The sequence below is a fragment of the Pseudoliparis swirei genome, chromosome 24, assembly GCF_029220125.1.
Source record: "Pseudoliparis swirei isolate HS2019 ecotype Mariana Trench chromosome 24, NWPU_hadal_v1, whole genome shotgun sequence".
In the NCBI taxonomy this organism is placed as follows: domain Eukaryota; kingdom Metazoa; phylum Chordata; class Actinopteri; order Perciformes; family Liparidae; genus Pseudoliparis; species Pseudoliparis swirei.
The window spans coordinates 21,969,673-21,987,993 of NC_079411.1; the positions used below are offsets into that span (position 1 = coordinate 21,969,673).

The following is an 18,321-nucleotide window of genomic DNA, read 5'->3' on the forward strand; positions in this document are numbered from 1 at the left end:
TTTCAACAAAAACAAGGATCAGTCCAAAATGGGAATGTCCATATGGGAAGTATTGGAATGGCCCAGTCTGACAGTCCCGCTCCATGTACTACTAACATATAACAATAATAGAAAATAGAAATGTAATGACCGCTGGTCTGGATAAAACAATTACAAATATAAACTCAATGACCACAGGTCTGGATCCGTTCGGGAGTCCCAATGGCCCTGATCTTTAGAGATGTCAAATAATAATGGATGTGTAGTAACATTGTAAAGTACTAGGAACAGTACATTAGTCCAGTTTCTGAGTAAAATAAATACACTGAGTTGCAACCCACATACTGAATTCCACTCTCGAGTTTGCTGTATCTGGTCACGTGACAGGGGTGATTATGCAATCTGATGGTGAATGTGACGTACCTCGTGTTGGAGGCGGTACGCTTGTATAACCCGAGGCGGCGAAAAGAGGTCCTTCGAGAGGAGCCTGGGAGTGCCCGCAGTCAAATACTTTGAAACGCACACTACGCCTCGTGCAAACACCTCCGCGGAGTATTCCGAATCTCTCGAAATGATCAAAAACGGCCACCACGCAACAAGCGAGCAGCGGGGCGACGTGGCTGAGAGTCAGCAGCCGAGAGGCGCCTCGGGGTGCAGCCCGGAGAAAAGGAAGCGTGTCGTCCGGCTGTGGTGCGACGGTTGGTGAGTGTGTGCGCGGGGCTCTCGACTTACTGCCCCGGGGTTATGGAGCTCTCTCCCCCCCCGGTGTGGTGTCTCCTCTCCGCGGTCCTCGGCCAACACACCGGGGCCAATGGTGGCCGCGGTGTGCTAATGCTAGCTAGCTGCGTAGGTTAGGAGGTGACAGTAGAACTGTTGCGTCCTAACTGTGTAGTTACTGTTGAGCGCTCCCGAGATTACGTTATTGTTGTTTATCATTTAAATACCTATAGTCCTGCTGTAAACAAATAACGTGACGTTATTATATGTTTGTTTTATTATTATTGAGAAAACCGGCGTTACTCCTGGAGTAAGTTCGGTAGGCTACAGTCGGAAATACGTCAGGGTCAATAAGTCGTTTTTCAAACACACCTGCTGGTGACGTGACTTGTGTTTGCGAGACACGTTGGACGGGGCAGGTTGGGGACAAGGTCCTTTCAGGCCTCAAAGTAAGACTGAGGTTATGAATGGTATTTTGAAATGTGTGTATGAGCCTCTCCCCAAACGGCCTGTCATGAAGGTGGATAAACACAGTTCCTACTACCTGAGGAATTTGCCTAGTGTCTTAACTTCCAAATAATGTCAGTTAATTATGTATACCTGTAATACCTCAACAGTTGTCTAATGTAAAGTACTTGCAGTGTTAATAATGGTTTCATGCCTCATGGGTTGGGTAAATATTTAAAATGGGTACTGGTAAATAATCTGGAGGTTACTCAAGGGCATTGATTCACTGTGTGTCTGTTACCCCGACACACACATATGAGTGACACTTGCAGCCAACTCATGATTCACACAACCAGAATTTGTTGTCGTTATTTTAAATCCTGCTTGTCAAAGACCATTTTAGCTGCTGCTGAGAATATAACAGACTCCAAATTTGCAATGGAAGTGTCCGTGTCGCTGATAGTTTGATAGGGCCCATCTCATGCGGGGTTATAAATAAACAAGCATAGTGAACATGTCGTAGGGCGGGATGCAAAAGTATCTCGCTGGGGAAGTGTCGAACGTATTTACTTAACAACAGATGTTCAGTGTCAGAAATCAAAATAAATACCCAGCCATCTGTACAAGTTATTGGGTTCAGGGGAAGCGTGCTAACTCATATAGATAGTGCAGCTGAAACATATTTATTGAGGAAAAAGCACTTGCAGATGTGAATGAACCAAGCGAGGAACTAAATCACAGATCAAACACTTTTCTGCTTATAACACTCTGAAGAAGAGATATTATCAACTGGGAGCATGTTGTCCACTGATCCTGGTCAGGTGAGCTGAGGCCGGTTGGGGATTATTGTTCAGGGAATTCAGACGATCGGCTTGTGGTAATGTCATTATGGAGGAGCGGTCTGCCTCACAGAGGAGGTGCAACCTGTTGGGAATGTCCTACAGACACCAAAGTCATAATCGTCACCTGCTATTTGACATATTGTTTTCATTAGCACACATGTAAATGTGTAATATGAACAGGTCCTTTCTAATACATTATTTAAACAGTCTTTTTATAGTCCCTGGGCTCGTAACCACTACCAGCTGCTCAGCCTGCGGTCGTACTGTCCAGCCCCGAGCTGGGAGTGCTTTGAAATTGTAGGAATGTGGAGCGGCAGGGGGCCGAACCAAAAGCACATTGTCATCAAAAATATGGACAAAAGTTGCTGGAGGATTCCCAAACTCTTACTTTACAACAAACAAAAAAAGGCGAGCCATGAAAACATTAGCTTTAGAGTGGCTTAATGGCAGAAACAAATATATATTATCACATTGTGTGAATAATCATTAACTTTCTCCCTGTAATCTTCATTATTTTCACTCGCCATGTTCAAAGGCCTGTGTTGAGTCAGCATGTTTTCAAAGCGAATGCTACACACTCTGCGCTCTATTTAGCAAGGTCACTTTAAAAACAGATCGGACAAGAGGAGTTGTCCAGTTAAAACTACCCGGCAACAATTTAAAAGACAGTGAAGCTGTGAGAAAAGCCTGTCTGGTGCTCACTGTTCAGGCCACGCCCCTTATTGTTGTGAGTGTTCATCTGATTGTTTGTATCTGTTTTGTCCTCTGTCATGTTTTTGTTCGAGCACTTCCAGTTTATTTTCGATGTCCATGCTGATGACGTTGTCTTCTCTCCTCTCCGCCTCTACAGTTACGACATGGTTCACTACGGTCACTCCAACCAGCTGCGACAGGCCAAAGCCATGGGAGATTACCTCGTGGTGGGAGTGCACACGGATGGTAAGACCGACGCCCACGTTCTGACGTGTGTGTTTCTGTAGAAGCTTTTTGTCATCAACGGTCTGGTGCTCGACAATCAAGTCCAAAAACAACACAACTCTTATTTTTCATTTTTACAAGTTTCTCCGGCAGCGTGTTTTAAGTTTAGGAGGCGGAACCGCAGTGAGGTGTGAATGTTTACATGTATAGGGTCACCGTTATGAGGTAGACATTGCAATACAGACTCTATTCTACAGCTACAAACGTGTGTAAGTATAACTGTAAGATTTACACATAAAATAAGCTGATGCTAAAATGTAACAATATTACTGAGACACTCGAAAACTTTATACTCTTGCACACACAAAAAAACACACACGTCTATCTAATTTTACTTGGTAACATTTTGTATTCCTCTTGTGTATTTTCTATCTCTACATGTTTATCCTTGTGTCTTCTTATCTTGTCCTTGTTTATCTTTTTTGTTTCCTGCCACTGGCTGGCTGTCGGCCATCAAACGAAATGTTGTTGACAATAAAAACCTCTTTATCTTATCTTAGTTATTGGCACTATCTATGAGTCTTCAATACATGAGGGAGGATCAAAGTGCAAGTGTGACACTAGAGTATTTTAGATGACCTGCATATGTGTAATTACATAATATTGACTTTTTTTGGCCTGCCTTTTCCTCCACTTTTTCCAATTTTGGCAATGATGTCAGGAACAATGACTGTGTTGCATTTCTCTGAATAAATTGTCTCTTCATACTGTTGACAATGAACCTGGAGACTTGTTTGTCACCATCAGTACTCAGCGTGTCCATCCTCTTGTTTTCATTTTGTCCGGTGCAAACATCCTTAGTTAGAGTCGGGACATCTTCAGTAACAGAGTATTATCGTCTGTGCATAGTGCAGTCCAGGCCATAATTGTGTCAGTGGTCCCCTAAGCTACTGTTTGGGTCACATTGGTGTTATGGGTATCCGAAGGTAGTTCATGTGAATCATTACAACCCGGTTATCATCCCTCTGATTTCGTAGAAAGTGTCCAAAATGTGTTGAGTCAAAAAAAAAAGAGAGAAGAGCTTCTGCGTCGTAGCAAAGCAGGAATTAATTTCTTGATGTGCCAATAATTAATAATCGATGACTTCTCATCCTCTCTCAAAGCTGAGATCTCCAAGCACAAGGGTCCTCCGGTCTTCACCCAGGAGGAACGCTACAAGATGGTGCGGGCCATCAAGTGGGTGGATGAGATGATAGAAGGAGCCCCGTACGTCTCCACGCTGGAGACTCTGGACAAGTACAACTGTGACTTCTGTGTGCACGGAGGTGAGCCCGTTTCCTGTCATTAACACACACACACAGGTCATTAACACACACGGGGGTCATGTATCATTTCTGTGGACGAGTCTGACTCGGCGAAACCCCCAGATGTGATGATAGACCAGCGTCAGAAATACACGAGGGCAAAGGGCCCCTAAGAAATATAATGTGGCCCCTGATATCACAAGGGGAGGGGCAACACACGCCCCCATAATTTCCTCTAATAGTTCTAAACTTGTCAAAAACATCGTCGCCTATATGACCCGGTCCAGTTACCGTATCATGTTTTGATTGAGAGTGTGAGGAGGACTTTATCAAGAAATAAGTTATAATTGTTAATAGTTGTTTAAAAAATGTAATAACAATAAATAACCACAAAGAAATAAAAATACAATATGAATTATGTTTTCTGTTTGTTTTTTGTTTAAAAAATCCAAGAAAACACTTTGAATCTGTAGACTACTGCCTAATAGTCTTATTATTGCCATTTTTATGATAATTGCTCATATACTGAAGGCCTAAATAAGTATATTTATTATTTTTTAACAAAAAGTTAAATGATATTTCACAAGTTTCAAAATGTGCCCCCAATTTCTTTTTCAATGCCCCTGGATTTCAGTCAGTGGGGGCAAAAATAGCCCCCTAAAAAAATCTATCTGTCCTCCCCTTCGATAGACTGACGTCCTCGTTTCTGTTTCACCAGATGACATCACGCTGACGGTGGACGGTAAGGACACGTACGAGGAGGTGAAGCGCGAAGGCCGCTACCGGGAGTGTAAGCGCACGCAGGGCGTCTCCACCACCGACCTGGTGGGCCGGATGCTCCTCATGACTAAAACGCACCACAGCAACATGGTGAGTCGAGCTGCGTTGGTACGTAACGCCAGAGGGTTTATCGGTACCCCTCAGGCCGGGGTCTCAACCACTGATGACATCACAGCAACCCGAGACTGACCTATCGTACGCCACCAGGCCGTATCTTTAGCTTTATTACCCTCCGTAATTATGTTTTAAGTTTTTACATTTACTTTTGAAGACAGACGGTCTATGGCAGGGGTGTCAAACTCCTTTTTCCCCGTGCGCCACATCAGCATCACGGCCGCCTCTTAAAGGGCCGGTTGTAACTGAAACATATAAACGTATAAACTACTGCCGAACATCATTTTAACTAACTCGCTTTGCATTTGATTATTGTTTATTTGAGTGCAGAAATATTGTACATAAGAACATTTCTCTAATATTATCACGTACATCCATTTAATTTGAAACCTTCAAAATAAAAGCACAGGATATTTTTCTTATATTTCTTTAAAGGGGACATATTATGAAAATTCCACTTTTTTAGTGCTTCTATACGTTAATTTGGGTATCTGGCATGTCTCCCAACACAAAAACGCTGGAAAAAAACAACTCACGCGGCTTGTTGTGGTTCCTCTATGTCAGAAACGATATGCTTGAGTGCGTCCAATGGGATCACCACCAACGTCTACGTAGATTTTGAAGCACGCCCATGTAGGGAGTCTGGCTACATGGCCTTGGACCGCAGGTAAAGTTTATTTGAAAGTTGTGTTCATATTACAGACACAGGGCTCTCAAGTCTCACGCATTGAGCGTGAGACTCACGCATTTCGGTCTTAAGTCACGCACTCCCGCCACACATCGTATTTCTCACGCTGAAAAAAACTATCGGCTATTTAATGTTTTAACAGTGCAGCGCGCAAACATGAGCTGGCCGCGCTGCCCTCACCGTGGAGGAATCAAGCGCTCCCCTGGAGTTCTGCTGTGAGGAGTCACTTATTAGCTAATCAAAAAAAAAGAAATGGGCTACACAATAGCCAATCAGAAAAAAACGTATCTGTTGTATCTGGGTAAGATTTACTCCAGCAACCAATGAGGGGGGGGGGGGGTGCTGATGGAAATGTCACTCTTGCCTGTCTTCAAAACTTGAGAGCCCTGCAGACATGAGTCATCAAATAAATCATAAGTCATCAAATACAACGATTTAATAAGTAAACAAGGTTTAAACGCTAATTAATGGAGGTAAAAATGTTACCCCCGCCCCTGCTTGGTCACTTACTGTTGTCAGATAACACTTTAGTTTACAGATGGAACTTTACTCATGTAGTATTTATATCTTTATGGCGTTCCCGTTACTTGCATTTACACAAACACTTTCACAAACAGTAACTTACATAAACACACTGTATTTGCTACATACTCATACATGCACAAACTATTCACGTACTCGAATCTCTAAACTCTCAAAACCGCTAACAAGACTCAGTGCGTTTACATGATGGTATAATTCGAATCTTGCTTTAGTCGGACTATGCTATCTTTTGGGGGATCTGCTGTTATCCCAATATACATGGCAGTGAGTAATTCGAATCATTGGCCGAAAGCATGTCATATCCGATACGATAGGCGGCGCTGTTTTCATTACAACTCGTGGTGATACAGCCATTTCCGCTTGACCTCTTCACCACCACCAACAACAACAACATCAACATTTCGAGAAAGAACCATGAACTTTAGTATGTTCAACTCCTTCAATACATTAAGCATAAATTCTGTCAGCTCTTCGGTCCAGAGTGTGGTGGCTCTTGTGTTCTCCATAGCGTTGTTTGCAGCGCCGCCGCTCCCATAACGCGCACTACGCGCTGCGCGTAGGGCACCAAGTCCTGAGGGGGCTCCACAAAATAGGCAACTAAAAAAATCCTCATAGTTATAATAATTTTAATGCCGATATTATTTCAGTCTAGAAATATTAGGCGCCTTTTAGGCATGTACAGGACTGTCTCAGAAAATTAGAATATTGTGATAAAGTTCTTTATTTTCTGTAATGCAATTTAAAAAACAAAAATGTCATGCATTCTGGATTCATTACAAATCAACTGAAATATTGCAAGCCTTTTATTCTTTTAATATTGCTGATTATGGCTTACAGCTTAAGAAAACTCTAAAATCCTATCTCATAAAATTTTAATATTTCCTCAGACCAAGTAAAAAAAAAGATTTATAACAGCTGAGTGTTTGTCAAGGCTCAGGAAACCCTTGCAGGTGTTTCGAGTTAATTAGAAAATTCAAGTGATTTGTTTAATACCCTACTAGTATACTTTTTCATGATATTCTAATATTTAGAGATAGGATATTTGAGTTTTCTTAAGCTGTAAGCCATAATCAGCAATATTAAAAGAATAAAAGGCTTGCAATATTTCAGTTGATTTGTAATGAATCCAGAATGCATGACATTTTTGTTTTTTTAATTGCATTACAGAAAATAAAGAACTTCATCACAATATTCTAATTTTCTGAGACAGTCCTGTATATCACAAAACAGGCAGAACAAGAGCAGGGCTCCAGACTAACTTTTTTTACTAGGAGCACAGTGGCCCCTAACTTAAAATTTTAGGGGCGCAAGCAGAAAATTTAGGGGCGCACACTATAAATCGACTTGCAAAGTGTTCCCATCATTTTTACTGTATTACTGATAAATACCCCCCCCCCCAGAACGCAATTTTCGGATATTAGTCAGTCGCGCGCAATTCCAGGATGCTTTATTTTCATTGGTTGCTGGATTGAATCTTACCCAGATACGGGTTGTTCTCTGATTGGCTATTGTGTAGCCCATTTTTTTTGGTGGATTGGCTGATAAGTGGCTCCTCACAGCAGAACTCCAGGGGAGCGCTTGATTCCTCCACGGTGAGGGCAGCGCGGCTCATGTTGGCGCGCTGCGGCACATTAAAACATTAAATAGCCGAGAGTTTTTTTCAGCGTGAGAAATACGATGTGTGGCGGGAGTGCGTGACTTAAGACCGAAATGCGTGCGTGACACTTGAGAGCCCTGAATTCGGCCTCCTCGGCGCACTGGTTAGCAGCCTCTTGTCTTCTAAATGCGACTGGGAGTGGAGCTGCACTTTCATTGCACAGGTCGCGGCAGATTTTATGTTTCAGACTGGCGTTGTGTTTGATCAGCGTGTCGTGTTTTAATTGTGTAGTGCCAGTCTTATCAGCACATTTCGTGTTCCCCGCATGTTGTGGGAATCGACAGCAGAATGTACAGTTCATTGAATTGGTCTCCCTGAAATACCTCAGCCAGGTGAACTCGCGCAGCCACTCATCGCAAAAGCTGAATTTCCTGCCTTTTTTCGCCACGACTGCTTTCCTCACAATCTGAGTCGGACTCATTCGTCTTCTCTATATCATTAGGTTTAGGAAGAAAGTACGAACTGATAGTCCGCTTCGCCATTGTCCACAGGAGACACCGCTATGTAAAATCTTTGGATTCGCGATAACCCCAAGACCCGCCTCTTTTCACACATTAGCTTATAACCGTGGTCATCCTCCCCCTTCCCGCTGTCAATCATTCCCCCCCCCCCCCGCTCACACACAGGCCAGCCTTCTTCTTCTTCTTCTTCTTCTGTTTTCGTCTCCTTTCTTCTTCTTCTGGAGTTAATGTCGGTAAGCAAACCAGTAGTGATGGTGAGATGAAGCCTCATGAGGCATCGAACCACTTCAGCCAATTGGTTCGAGAAAGGGTTCATTTCTCGAAGCTTCATGTGCTCACGAAACCACCTACTGGCCAAGTGTATAATTACAGGCAGCTGTATCTGAACCACATAATGTGATGCATTGAATGTGTGTCTGTTATGGGTGTTGGGAATGACTATGAATTACAAAAATGTATGACCAAATCATTTCTGTACATAAATTATCACATATGTGCATCATAAAATATTTTTTGAATTTATTCTGTGTGTGTAAATGTTCCCAAAATGGTAGTATCATATGATATGGCAGGTTGTGTAATAATGTTATTATGTCCCTTTAGGAAAATGGCATGGGCTTAAGCAGGCAGAGGACAGTGAACGTGTGTGTAACTAGGAGGAGGGGACTGAATATGCGTGTGTAACTTGGACAGTGATGTACAGGACAGGGGACATTTTATTCATTTTTATTCAGAAATAACAGTTTCTCAACAGTTCCATCTTATCACCTATCCTTCTCTCCTCACTCTCTAAACTCTCCAAACTCTCACCCAACAACCCACATTTTGAATGGAGCCTGAGGGGTTTATATTGCTGTCAAACCTCCCGGCAATATCTGAACCACTTCCCGAAGCAGTCACGTGGTACAGCCGGGCAGCGAGGCTTCGGACGTCATCATTTTTGGCTCCTCCCCTAAATGAAGCAAGCCTCGATACGCGCTTCGAGGAAACGCCCCCTCCATTACTCGACACACGCTTCGAAGCGTCGGCACATCTCGTAACAACACTACAAACCAGTCATTCAGGCATTACCGCTAACAATAGTGGGCTGAAGTGTAGAACAAGTTTGTCAGCAACAAAAATATTTAATAACAACAACAACAAAATCTGCTAATTTACTGGTCGCGCATGCGCGAGTTGATGAAAAATGTACTCGCACCGTGTCTAATTTTAGGCGCAAAATGCGACCATTTGGTCGCAGTCTGGAGCCCTGAAGAGATATATTTAATCGCTCAGCACCCCCCCCCCCCCCCTGTTAACACTTCTCGGGTCGCATCGCTCTGCCGTGATGTGTGCCGACACATCCGCGCACACAGGTGAGCACACTCACTAGCACCCCCCCCCACCCCGTCGACAACGATCGCCGTGGGTCACTTTCCTATCACAGGGGGCATCATGAGGAGTTATGCTTAGGGCACCAACATGGTGAGCAGCGGGACTGGTTGTTTGTTTGTTTTCTGCCGGCCAGGCTCCCGGCAGTGACAACTTATCGTCTCTTTCGACTTCCGGGTCACGACATGGGAGGGAGGGGGGAGGAGGGCGGCGGGATCTCAAGCATGCGCAAAGACGCAAAGTCCAGTTCCTAATCCAATTCACCGTTACATGCCGCGATAGTCGAATTATCAACCGGATCGGATCGAGTTATCCAGGGGTGTTAATCGGATCGTAGTCAGACCGCACATAGTCGAACAAAGGTGTTTACATGAAACGGATAATTCGATTTCAGTCCGACTAAGCCAGTTTATTCGAATGCATGTAAACACGGTCATTGAGACCTTAGCCAATGGACAAACAAACAAAATGTAGAAGTGACATTCAGAAACGTCCTGTTGAGCCCTAACTTCTCGAACTTGTTCGGGAGCCTCTTCTTGTTCAGGGTCTGACTCTGGTTCAAAACGATATGGTTGCACGACGCTATCTTCATCTGCAGTAGCCATATTTCTACAAAGGTCATGACTAGCTGGGCAGGCAGCAGCTAGGCGAGCGCATCTCGTGGAGGAGGGGGGGGGGCTCATTAGCATTTAAAGGAACAGGCACTCAAAACAGGTTAATCTGTGGGGAGGTGTTTTTGACAGGGTAAAAAGGGTGCTGTTTGAAATGATTCTTGTGGTATTTTGACCAAAATATGTTATAAACATTTCATTAAGACCCCAAGGAACCATATTAACTTGTGGAAAAATGGGCATACGATGGGTGCTTTTAGAAAAGGTCATCATATTTTCTTTCAAGCCGTCAGGGGGCCACATAAAATGACGTGGCGGGCCAGAATCGGCCCGCGGGCCTTGTGTTTGACACCTGTGGTCTATGGTGTGTGCTTCTAGTGCGATTCCTGATGTGTGGTTACATTTATAAAGGGCGTGTGCTGGCTTTGTAACAACACTGTAACCCTTTAATGGACGACTGTAAATCACCTTTCAGTGACTGTATGTTGGTGCGCTCAGTATTTAGTGGATGTTTTTTAGTTTTTTTCTGGTGTTCATCTCATCTTTTCCTCTCAATTTCTGCAGGATAATCCAGATTACCAGCAGCATACAGACAACTTTGGAAAAGTGAGTTACATGGAATCAATCTTATTTTAGTCAAACCTTGTTGTGTGAATAAATCCTGATTATTAAGGATATCTGTGTCGAACATCTTTCCCACGGAGAGACACCACAGAGCTGTTTCTACATGTTCCTAGTAAAAACAAGTCTTTTGTTATAATCAAGGGTCCTAAAGGCCACAGTCCGTGGACAGGAGTGTCGCAGTTCCTACAGACATCCCAGAAGATTATCCAGTTCGCCTCAGGCAAGGAGCCTCAGCCCGGAGACACCATCATCTATGTGGCCGGGGCATTTGACCTCTTCCGTATCCTCATTGTGCAGAAATAACCAGAATGGAGTTATGATTGTGTTATCTGTGGTGCATGCTGTTGTTGCTGTTGTTGTTGTTGTTGCCTTGACCACAAATTCCTCGCAGACATTGGCCATGTTGACTTCTTAGAGATGGTCTATAAGCAGGCGGAGAGGCCCTACGTCATCGTGGGTCTGCACTTTGATCAGGTGCAATAATAGAAACACACACACAAGTACACACACACACCTCGCCCCCTCCCTGCGGTGTCAAGTCCTGTCCCTTTAGAGTCAAGTGAGATGTCTAAATATTAGGGCTGTCAGCGTTAACGCGTTAATCTATGCGATTAATTTGGCCGCGTTAACGCACTAAAATAATTTAACGCAACTTTGTTTACTTCCGGTGTTCGTTGAAGTTCTTTCACTCCCCTGAATTTCAAACCGCGGCAGTACGATTTAACACTGTTTCCGTTTTTAAAACAATTATTTCTCCGCGAAAATAAGGAGCAGAAATCAGTTTAACTCGTGGATGAATCAGTCGGGTTTCCTCCTGCGCCTCCTTCCTCCCGTCTCCCCCTCTGATCCACAGAGGAACGGAGGGGCGACGTGTCGGGTGACGCGGCGCGGAAAGAACTCGTCACACGAAACCTTCAACGTGATTGGTCAATCCGTTTGTCTGTCAACATTTTGCGAAAAAAACAACCAATGAACACTCAGTAAATCACAAAGGACCTCCCACCTCACGGGTGAGGCTCATTAGCAACCTGTCAGTCAGAGAACCAGAGAACACGGCGCGAGGACAATGAGCCTCATTGAACAGAGCTGAGATTGTTCTGGAATGTTTGATGTAGAACACGTGGGGGTGTGTCACATTAAAACGCCTTTAAAAGGTGAATTTAAATTTGTTTGTAAAATGGAGAACATGCCCCCAGCCTCCAGAGGGTTAACGTGACATATTTGAATGTCAGTCAGTTTACCAAGGCCACTGGTTCTGCTGCTGTTCAATGTTAAAGATGACAGGACCAATGGGGTCTCAATATACTTCTTTTTTTTTAGTAATTGGATGTTTCACTGAAGAAACAATTTATCATCCACAATATTAAATACCTCACTGGCACTTTATAGGTAGGAGCCTCTTTGAAAACACAGCTCTGTGTGAAGTTTTGTCTTTAAAAAGAAGAAGAAAAAAACTTTTAATCGCGATTAATGAATTTCAAAATGTGCGATTAATTAGTTTATTTTTTTAATCGATTGACAGCCCTACTAAATATATAAAAAGGTGAAAATGTAAAGTAGTAACGGATCACTTCGTCCTCTCCAGGAAGTGAATCGGTACAAGGGGAAGAATTATCCAATCATGAACATCCACGAGAGGACGCTGAGTGTACTGGCCTGTCGGGTGAGATCACACCCATACATGCACACACACACACGCACACACACACACACACGCACACACTTCTAAATGTCCCGTACAGTGGAATGTATTTCCAGCCTGAATACTCGGTGCTGCAGGCTGAATTTGGATCTTCCCTCCATTCCTGCTTTCAGTCTAGAACAAATCATCTGCAGCCCCATCTGCGCTGTGTATGTTTGTTTTAAAGTCAGACCGACTAATGAGAACATTACACAAAACAAACATGTTACGCATTCCTAAAACCGCTAAATTGCTCTGCTCTCCATCAGTTTTACTCAATGCCTGATGAAGAGGTACTCAATGTGCCAGAATTGAAGCAGTGAACTGTAAAAACACCTTCACCCTTGAGCTGGGTTGTATCCAAAAGGTGCTCGTCAGATTTACTTTTACATTTAAACTAACTATCATTTGAGAATATTAACGCCTGCTCGCTCTCCTGTCTCTCTCGACAGTATGTGTCCGAGGTGGTGATCGGTGCTCCCTACGCTGTGGGCAAAGACCTGCTGGATCATTTTAAGGTGAGTAGCTTTTGTATGACTTTACGTCTGATCATTGTGGGGTTTTTACCTTAAAGATAAAGCCCCGCTAGTTCAATTATCAGACCCACTCCAATGACCACAGATGACAGACTCGGGCTCATAGTTTTACTTGCTGCCAAGGAGAATGCCTGAGCTGTGCCTCCGCACGTCTCCAAAACACTCTGGCTCAATTCTCCCCCGACAGTCCTTTTATTGAGGCAAATGGTTATACAAACAGCTGAGGAAACTCCTTTTCTTATCCGTCTGAGTTTTATGGCCCTGAGTGTGTGATGGAGGTGTGGGTGAGGTATGTGGGGAGACATGAAACAAAACCTTGTTCCTGTGTCTGCTCATCAACCAGATGTGACCCTGGAACCTTTTGCTCTCAGGGTGACCGGTATAGAATAAACAACACAGCAATAATATGATTGTAATTATTAATCTTCTTCTAATAATTACAACCCTGTGGAGTAAACAATAATTCATAGGGCGTACATTCTTTAATACAAATTGAAAACACATGCTCTAAAACCTAACATCATGCATTTAAAAAAAAATTAAGAATGTTTTTAACTTTTATTGTTATTTAGCCAGAATGGTCCCTTCAGTTTGAAAGCTGAGAGTAAAGTTACCATACTGGGTCTTACATTGCTTATGTCCTTTTTGGTTTTCAAAAGGATTTTTTAGAAAACAATTTTTGAGCGTTATAAGTATGATTAAAACGTATGTATATGGAAGATGTATGTAAATATATATATATATATATATACACATGTGTGTATATATATATACAGATATATATATATAATTTTTTATTTTCTTTATTATCTTTCTTTATTTTCTATACATTTTCTGATTTATTTGATTATAATAATTTAGGATAGGAATATATAATAATTTCTGCTTCTACCTATACCTTTTCACTCTTTTTGTTTTGTATATTATATAGAATAATATTGTATTGCATTGCAATGATTGACTGAATAAAATACACCACAACAAAAAAATAAAAAAATAACTTGTATTTAAAACTAGTTTCATCTCAATGTTGAGATAGAAAGCAAAGAAGCCCATAATGCACCATGGTACGCCCATTAGTGGACAGAGGAAATACCAGAAGATAAACCTTCAACGTGAACTCATTGTAGATCCGTCCGATACCTTTTATAGTTACCAAGTCATCTCATCATATTTTTTAGGAAGGATCCTATCACGCCGTTGAAGGAGAATCAAACTGTCGTTTTTCTTCAATTGTGTGATCCACAGTTAGAAAAAAGATAAAGAGATGAATGAATAGCTGCTGCTCCATGTGTGCCTAATTTGCTCATTTCTTATCAGCGGCACACGATGGGTTGTTGAACCAGGTGTGTTTGTGTAACTCTGCAGGTTGACCTGGTGTGTCACGGCAAGACGGAGGTGATCCCAGACAAGGATACGTCCGACCCCTATGCTGTGAGTACCGGGGCCTCTTGTGGAAACTAAATGCAGAAACCTCCGCGGTTGTTCTTCATTTATATTCCTATTTATTCATATAGTCAAAATATGCCATTTTCCCTCAATTCAATTCACTTTATTTGTATAGCCCAATTTCACAAATTACAAATTTGTCTCGGAGTGCTTTACAATCTGTACACATAGACATCCCTGCCCCAAAACCTCACATCGGACCAGGAAAAACTCCCAAATAACCCTTCAGGGGGAAAAAAAGGGAAGAAACCTTCAGGAGAGCAACAGAGGAGGATCCCTCTCCAGGATGGACAGGTGCAATAGATGTAATGTGTACAGAAGGACAGATTTAGAGTTTAAATACATTCAATGAATGTGACAGAGTGTATGAATAGTTCATAGTAGGCATATTCCACGATGGAGACCTCCACGATCCATCAGGCAGATGGCGGTAGAGAGGAGGAGTGGGCGGAGTCTCAACAGGACAGTGGCGTAGTTGGTAGCAGGAATTCCACGACCCAGACCTCGATGATCCATCAGGCAGATAGGATCTATGCCGTCTCATAGGGTCCGATGACCCCATGAGACGTGAAGTCAAAAGGACTCCGGGGAGTCAGTCTTATTCACTCTGAGGAACAAGTGGAGGAGTTTACAGATGAATAAGACAAATACCACAAAGTAATTTGAGGTTAAATTACATTCCGCTCTCACCCTGGACCAAGACCTCACGCCACAGGAACAGTTTCTTTCCAGCTGCAGCCGGGTTCATCAACAAAGCCCGACACCCTCTCTGACTCTGACTCTCACATCCCCAGGACTATAAAGACCAGGACCCCCACTGACTGACTCTGACTCTCACATCAACAGGACAACTTCAAACTATTTTGCTCATCTTTTCTTCTCTTATTAAAATACACCTGCAACTTTTATTTTAAAATATATACTTGTTCTAAAGTACTGTTATCTATTGGTTTTTTACCACATTCATCTAGTATTGCACAATGTTTATTTAAAAAAAAAATGTTTCTACATAGTTTTTCGACGTCTATGTTCATTGTTCTGCACCTTTCACAACCTACCTGGCAATAAAACACGTCTGATTCTCATTGAATGTGCGGATGTTCTTGTTAGTCTGAAGTTTAGGAATCTGTCTGTCTTCAAGAACTGAACAACATGGTCCCTGATACATCCCGTCACTAACAGTGAGCTTCGTGTTGCCTTCAGGAGCCTAAGAAGAGGGGGATATTCAGGCCCATCGACAGTGGGAACAACCTCACCACGGATGACATCGTCAAGAGGATCATTGAAAACAGGTGAGCGCCGCCATCCTTAACTTCTTTTATCGTCTTCACCTGTATGAGCTCACGTTGTGCTCTCGCCATGTGGATGTTTAATGGTGTCACATGTGCGTGTTCCCAGGCTGCAGTTTGAAGCCAGGAATCAGAAGAAGGAAGCCAAGGAGGTGGCGATGATCGAGGTGATGAAGAGGAGAGAGCTGCAGGAGCAGAGCGGAGGTGTCGCTCACTAGTGAGAACCTGGTTCTGTGTCTGAGTTGCTTGTCCTGGTACACACAGCTTTAAGAGGGTGGGCTGGACTGACCCAGGCAGACGGCCATATTGGACCTTGCTGAGGGGGGGGGGGAGGGGTTGCAGTCGGTCTCCACTAGTCCTCTAGATGCAGAACCCTGCTTTAAAATATTTGCTGACTCGGCTTCTCTCAGCCTTTATCAATGCAGCCGAAGCTATATTAGATCTAGATGTAGATATTAGATGTCTGCCGTGACGGAGCACAAATAATCCAAACTCGTATCACGTTTTATCCTTCAAAATCCCTTTTAAAGCGCTCGTCTTCCACAGTGAACTTTTTAACGATGTCTTCTGTCACGTCGTGTGTTTCTCTCCATGGAATAACACACACACTGTGATCCTGTTTAGGTGTCGAAGTGTCGAATGTCGTGATAAGCCAAAACTCGAAATGTTAATAATAACATTGTCGGTTAAATTTGTATTTTATTTTACACCTTCTAGTATTTAAGAAGTGTCACCAGTCTCCTTGAATGTGGTCTATATTTCACTGAATAACACATTTCATTTAAAAGTCACTTTTTTTTTTTTTCTTCTCCATTCTGGATAAACATGATTATTAGCATGTTAACAAGTGATCTGTGGAATAGTATTTTAATTTTAAATGTGGATTTTGCACCGTGTGTGTGTGTGTGTGTGTGTGTGTGTGTGTGTGTGTGTGTGTGTGTGTGAGACAGTGGGGGAGTTGATTGTTTGCGCTGTAAACGACAGTAATTTCGTGCCTCATTCCAAAAGCTATAACTAATTTAAGGGCTGTGAATTGTATCAAAAAGTCTAGACTGTGTCTCGGTGAAGTTTCTGCTCAGTCTACCACGAAATGTGTTGAATAACTTAATTAAATAGGACTTTGTATCACGGTCAAACTGCCTCTGTAAACATTCGTTGATTGCTTTTTCTTGTTGTATCAGGCCAATGACTCCGAGATGAATTATAAACGATGCGTTACTCTGTGGAATGAGTAGATTTAGTTTCTAAAGTTACTAAATAGATGTGAATGTAACCATCAATCACTATAATGCAATGTGTAAAAAAAAAAAAAACGTTAATAAATGAATGGGTATGAAGGCAAAGGGTCATCTGAGATCTGTGTGGCATCAGCACATCGTCACGGTTCACTGAGTTGGTGAAATGAGGCCACGGCCGCTCAGAAAAAGTGCAAACTGTCCCCTCGTGAACACAAAGAGCCGTTAATCCTCCGGCCCGACGCGCCGGAGGAGCTTCTGCAGGGAGGCGTCCGTCCGCTCAGATGCTGAGTCATCAAGATCCCAACTCGCCACATTCACTCGGTCCACGTTGTTTTCATGTGTTTGTCCACCGCTCTGCTTTTTAGTGAATGGAGGAGATTAATATTACACCAGATGCCCAAACGTATTCACCATCCACCACATGGACCAGGCTGGATGTGTTTGTTTGGGCATTATTCATTTATGTTCAAGACTTATGAGCTAAAATGACTGTGAGAAAGAAATTTGAATATTTTGGTCAGATATTGCCCCAGTGAAGTGGCTCCAAAACTGAATCCTGAGATAAGGGACCAACAGATGAGAAAGAAAAACTATCATGACCCAAAATTCTTTATTTGGTTTGATTCTCTTTTCTTTTTTTTACTTATATATCTTTTGTGCATTTGTTTACTTTCACAGAGGAAATAAACACTGGTGAATCGCTCACAACTCATGTACACCACAGGTTATTTTTTGTACCTACTTTATCTGATTACATGTGTGTGTGTGTGTGTGTGTGTGTGCGCACCGACTTTACTGACTTACTAGCCATCTGTCTCTTATTTGTTTTGTTGCCAGTTTAAAAAACGTTATCACGTATCCGTGTGTGTGTTGGCGACATCACACACTGTAAACCCATTATAAATGCAGGTTTTATTGATGAGTAAATTATAGTTTCATATATAAAAGTACACAAACCAGAAAGTAAACATGTGGGTCTACACTGCAGTCAGGGAGGCCAGTGTAAAGTTAAATAATACTAACAGTAAATAATCACAATAAACCAAATAGAATGTAACTGTTCACGACAAAC

General features: G+C 42.6%; 1 protein-coding gene across 1 annotated transcript; it reads left to right on the forward strand.

The window, feature by feature from the left end:
- The first annotated feature begins 464 nt into the window (after nucleotides 1-464).
- pcyt2 (phosphate cytidylyltransferase 2, ethanolamine) lies at nucleotides 465-17,957 on the forward strand. The gene is made up of 12 exons (XM_056408349.1): nucleotides 465-681; nucleotides 2,836-2,924; nucleotides 4,067-4,228; nucleotides 4,926-5,077; nucleotides 10,997-11,038; nucleotides 11,198-11,336; nucleotides 11,448-11,530; nucleotides 12,642-12,719; nucleotides 13,190-13,255; nucleotides 14,642-14,707; nucleotides 15,926-16,014; nucleotides 16,121-17,957. Exons 1-12 carry the CDS (start codon nucleotides 551-553, stop codon nucleotides 16,227-16,229), a joined length of 1,206 nt encoding a protein of 401 aa, XP_056264324.1. The 5' UTR covers nucleotides 465-550; the 3' UTR covers nucleotides 16,230-17,957.
- The last annotated feature ends 364 nt before the right edge of the window (nucleotides 17,958-18,321 follow it).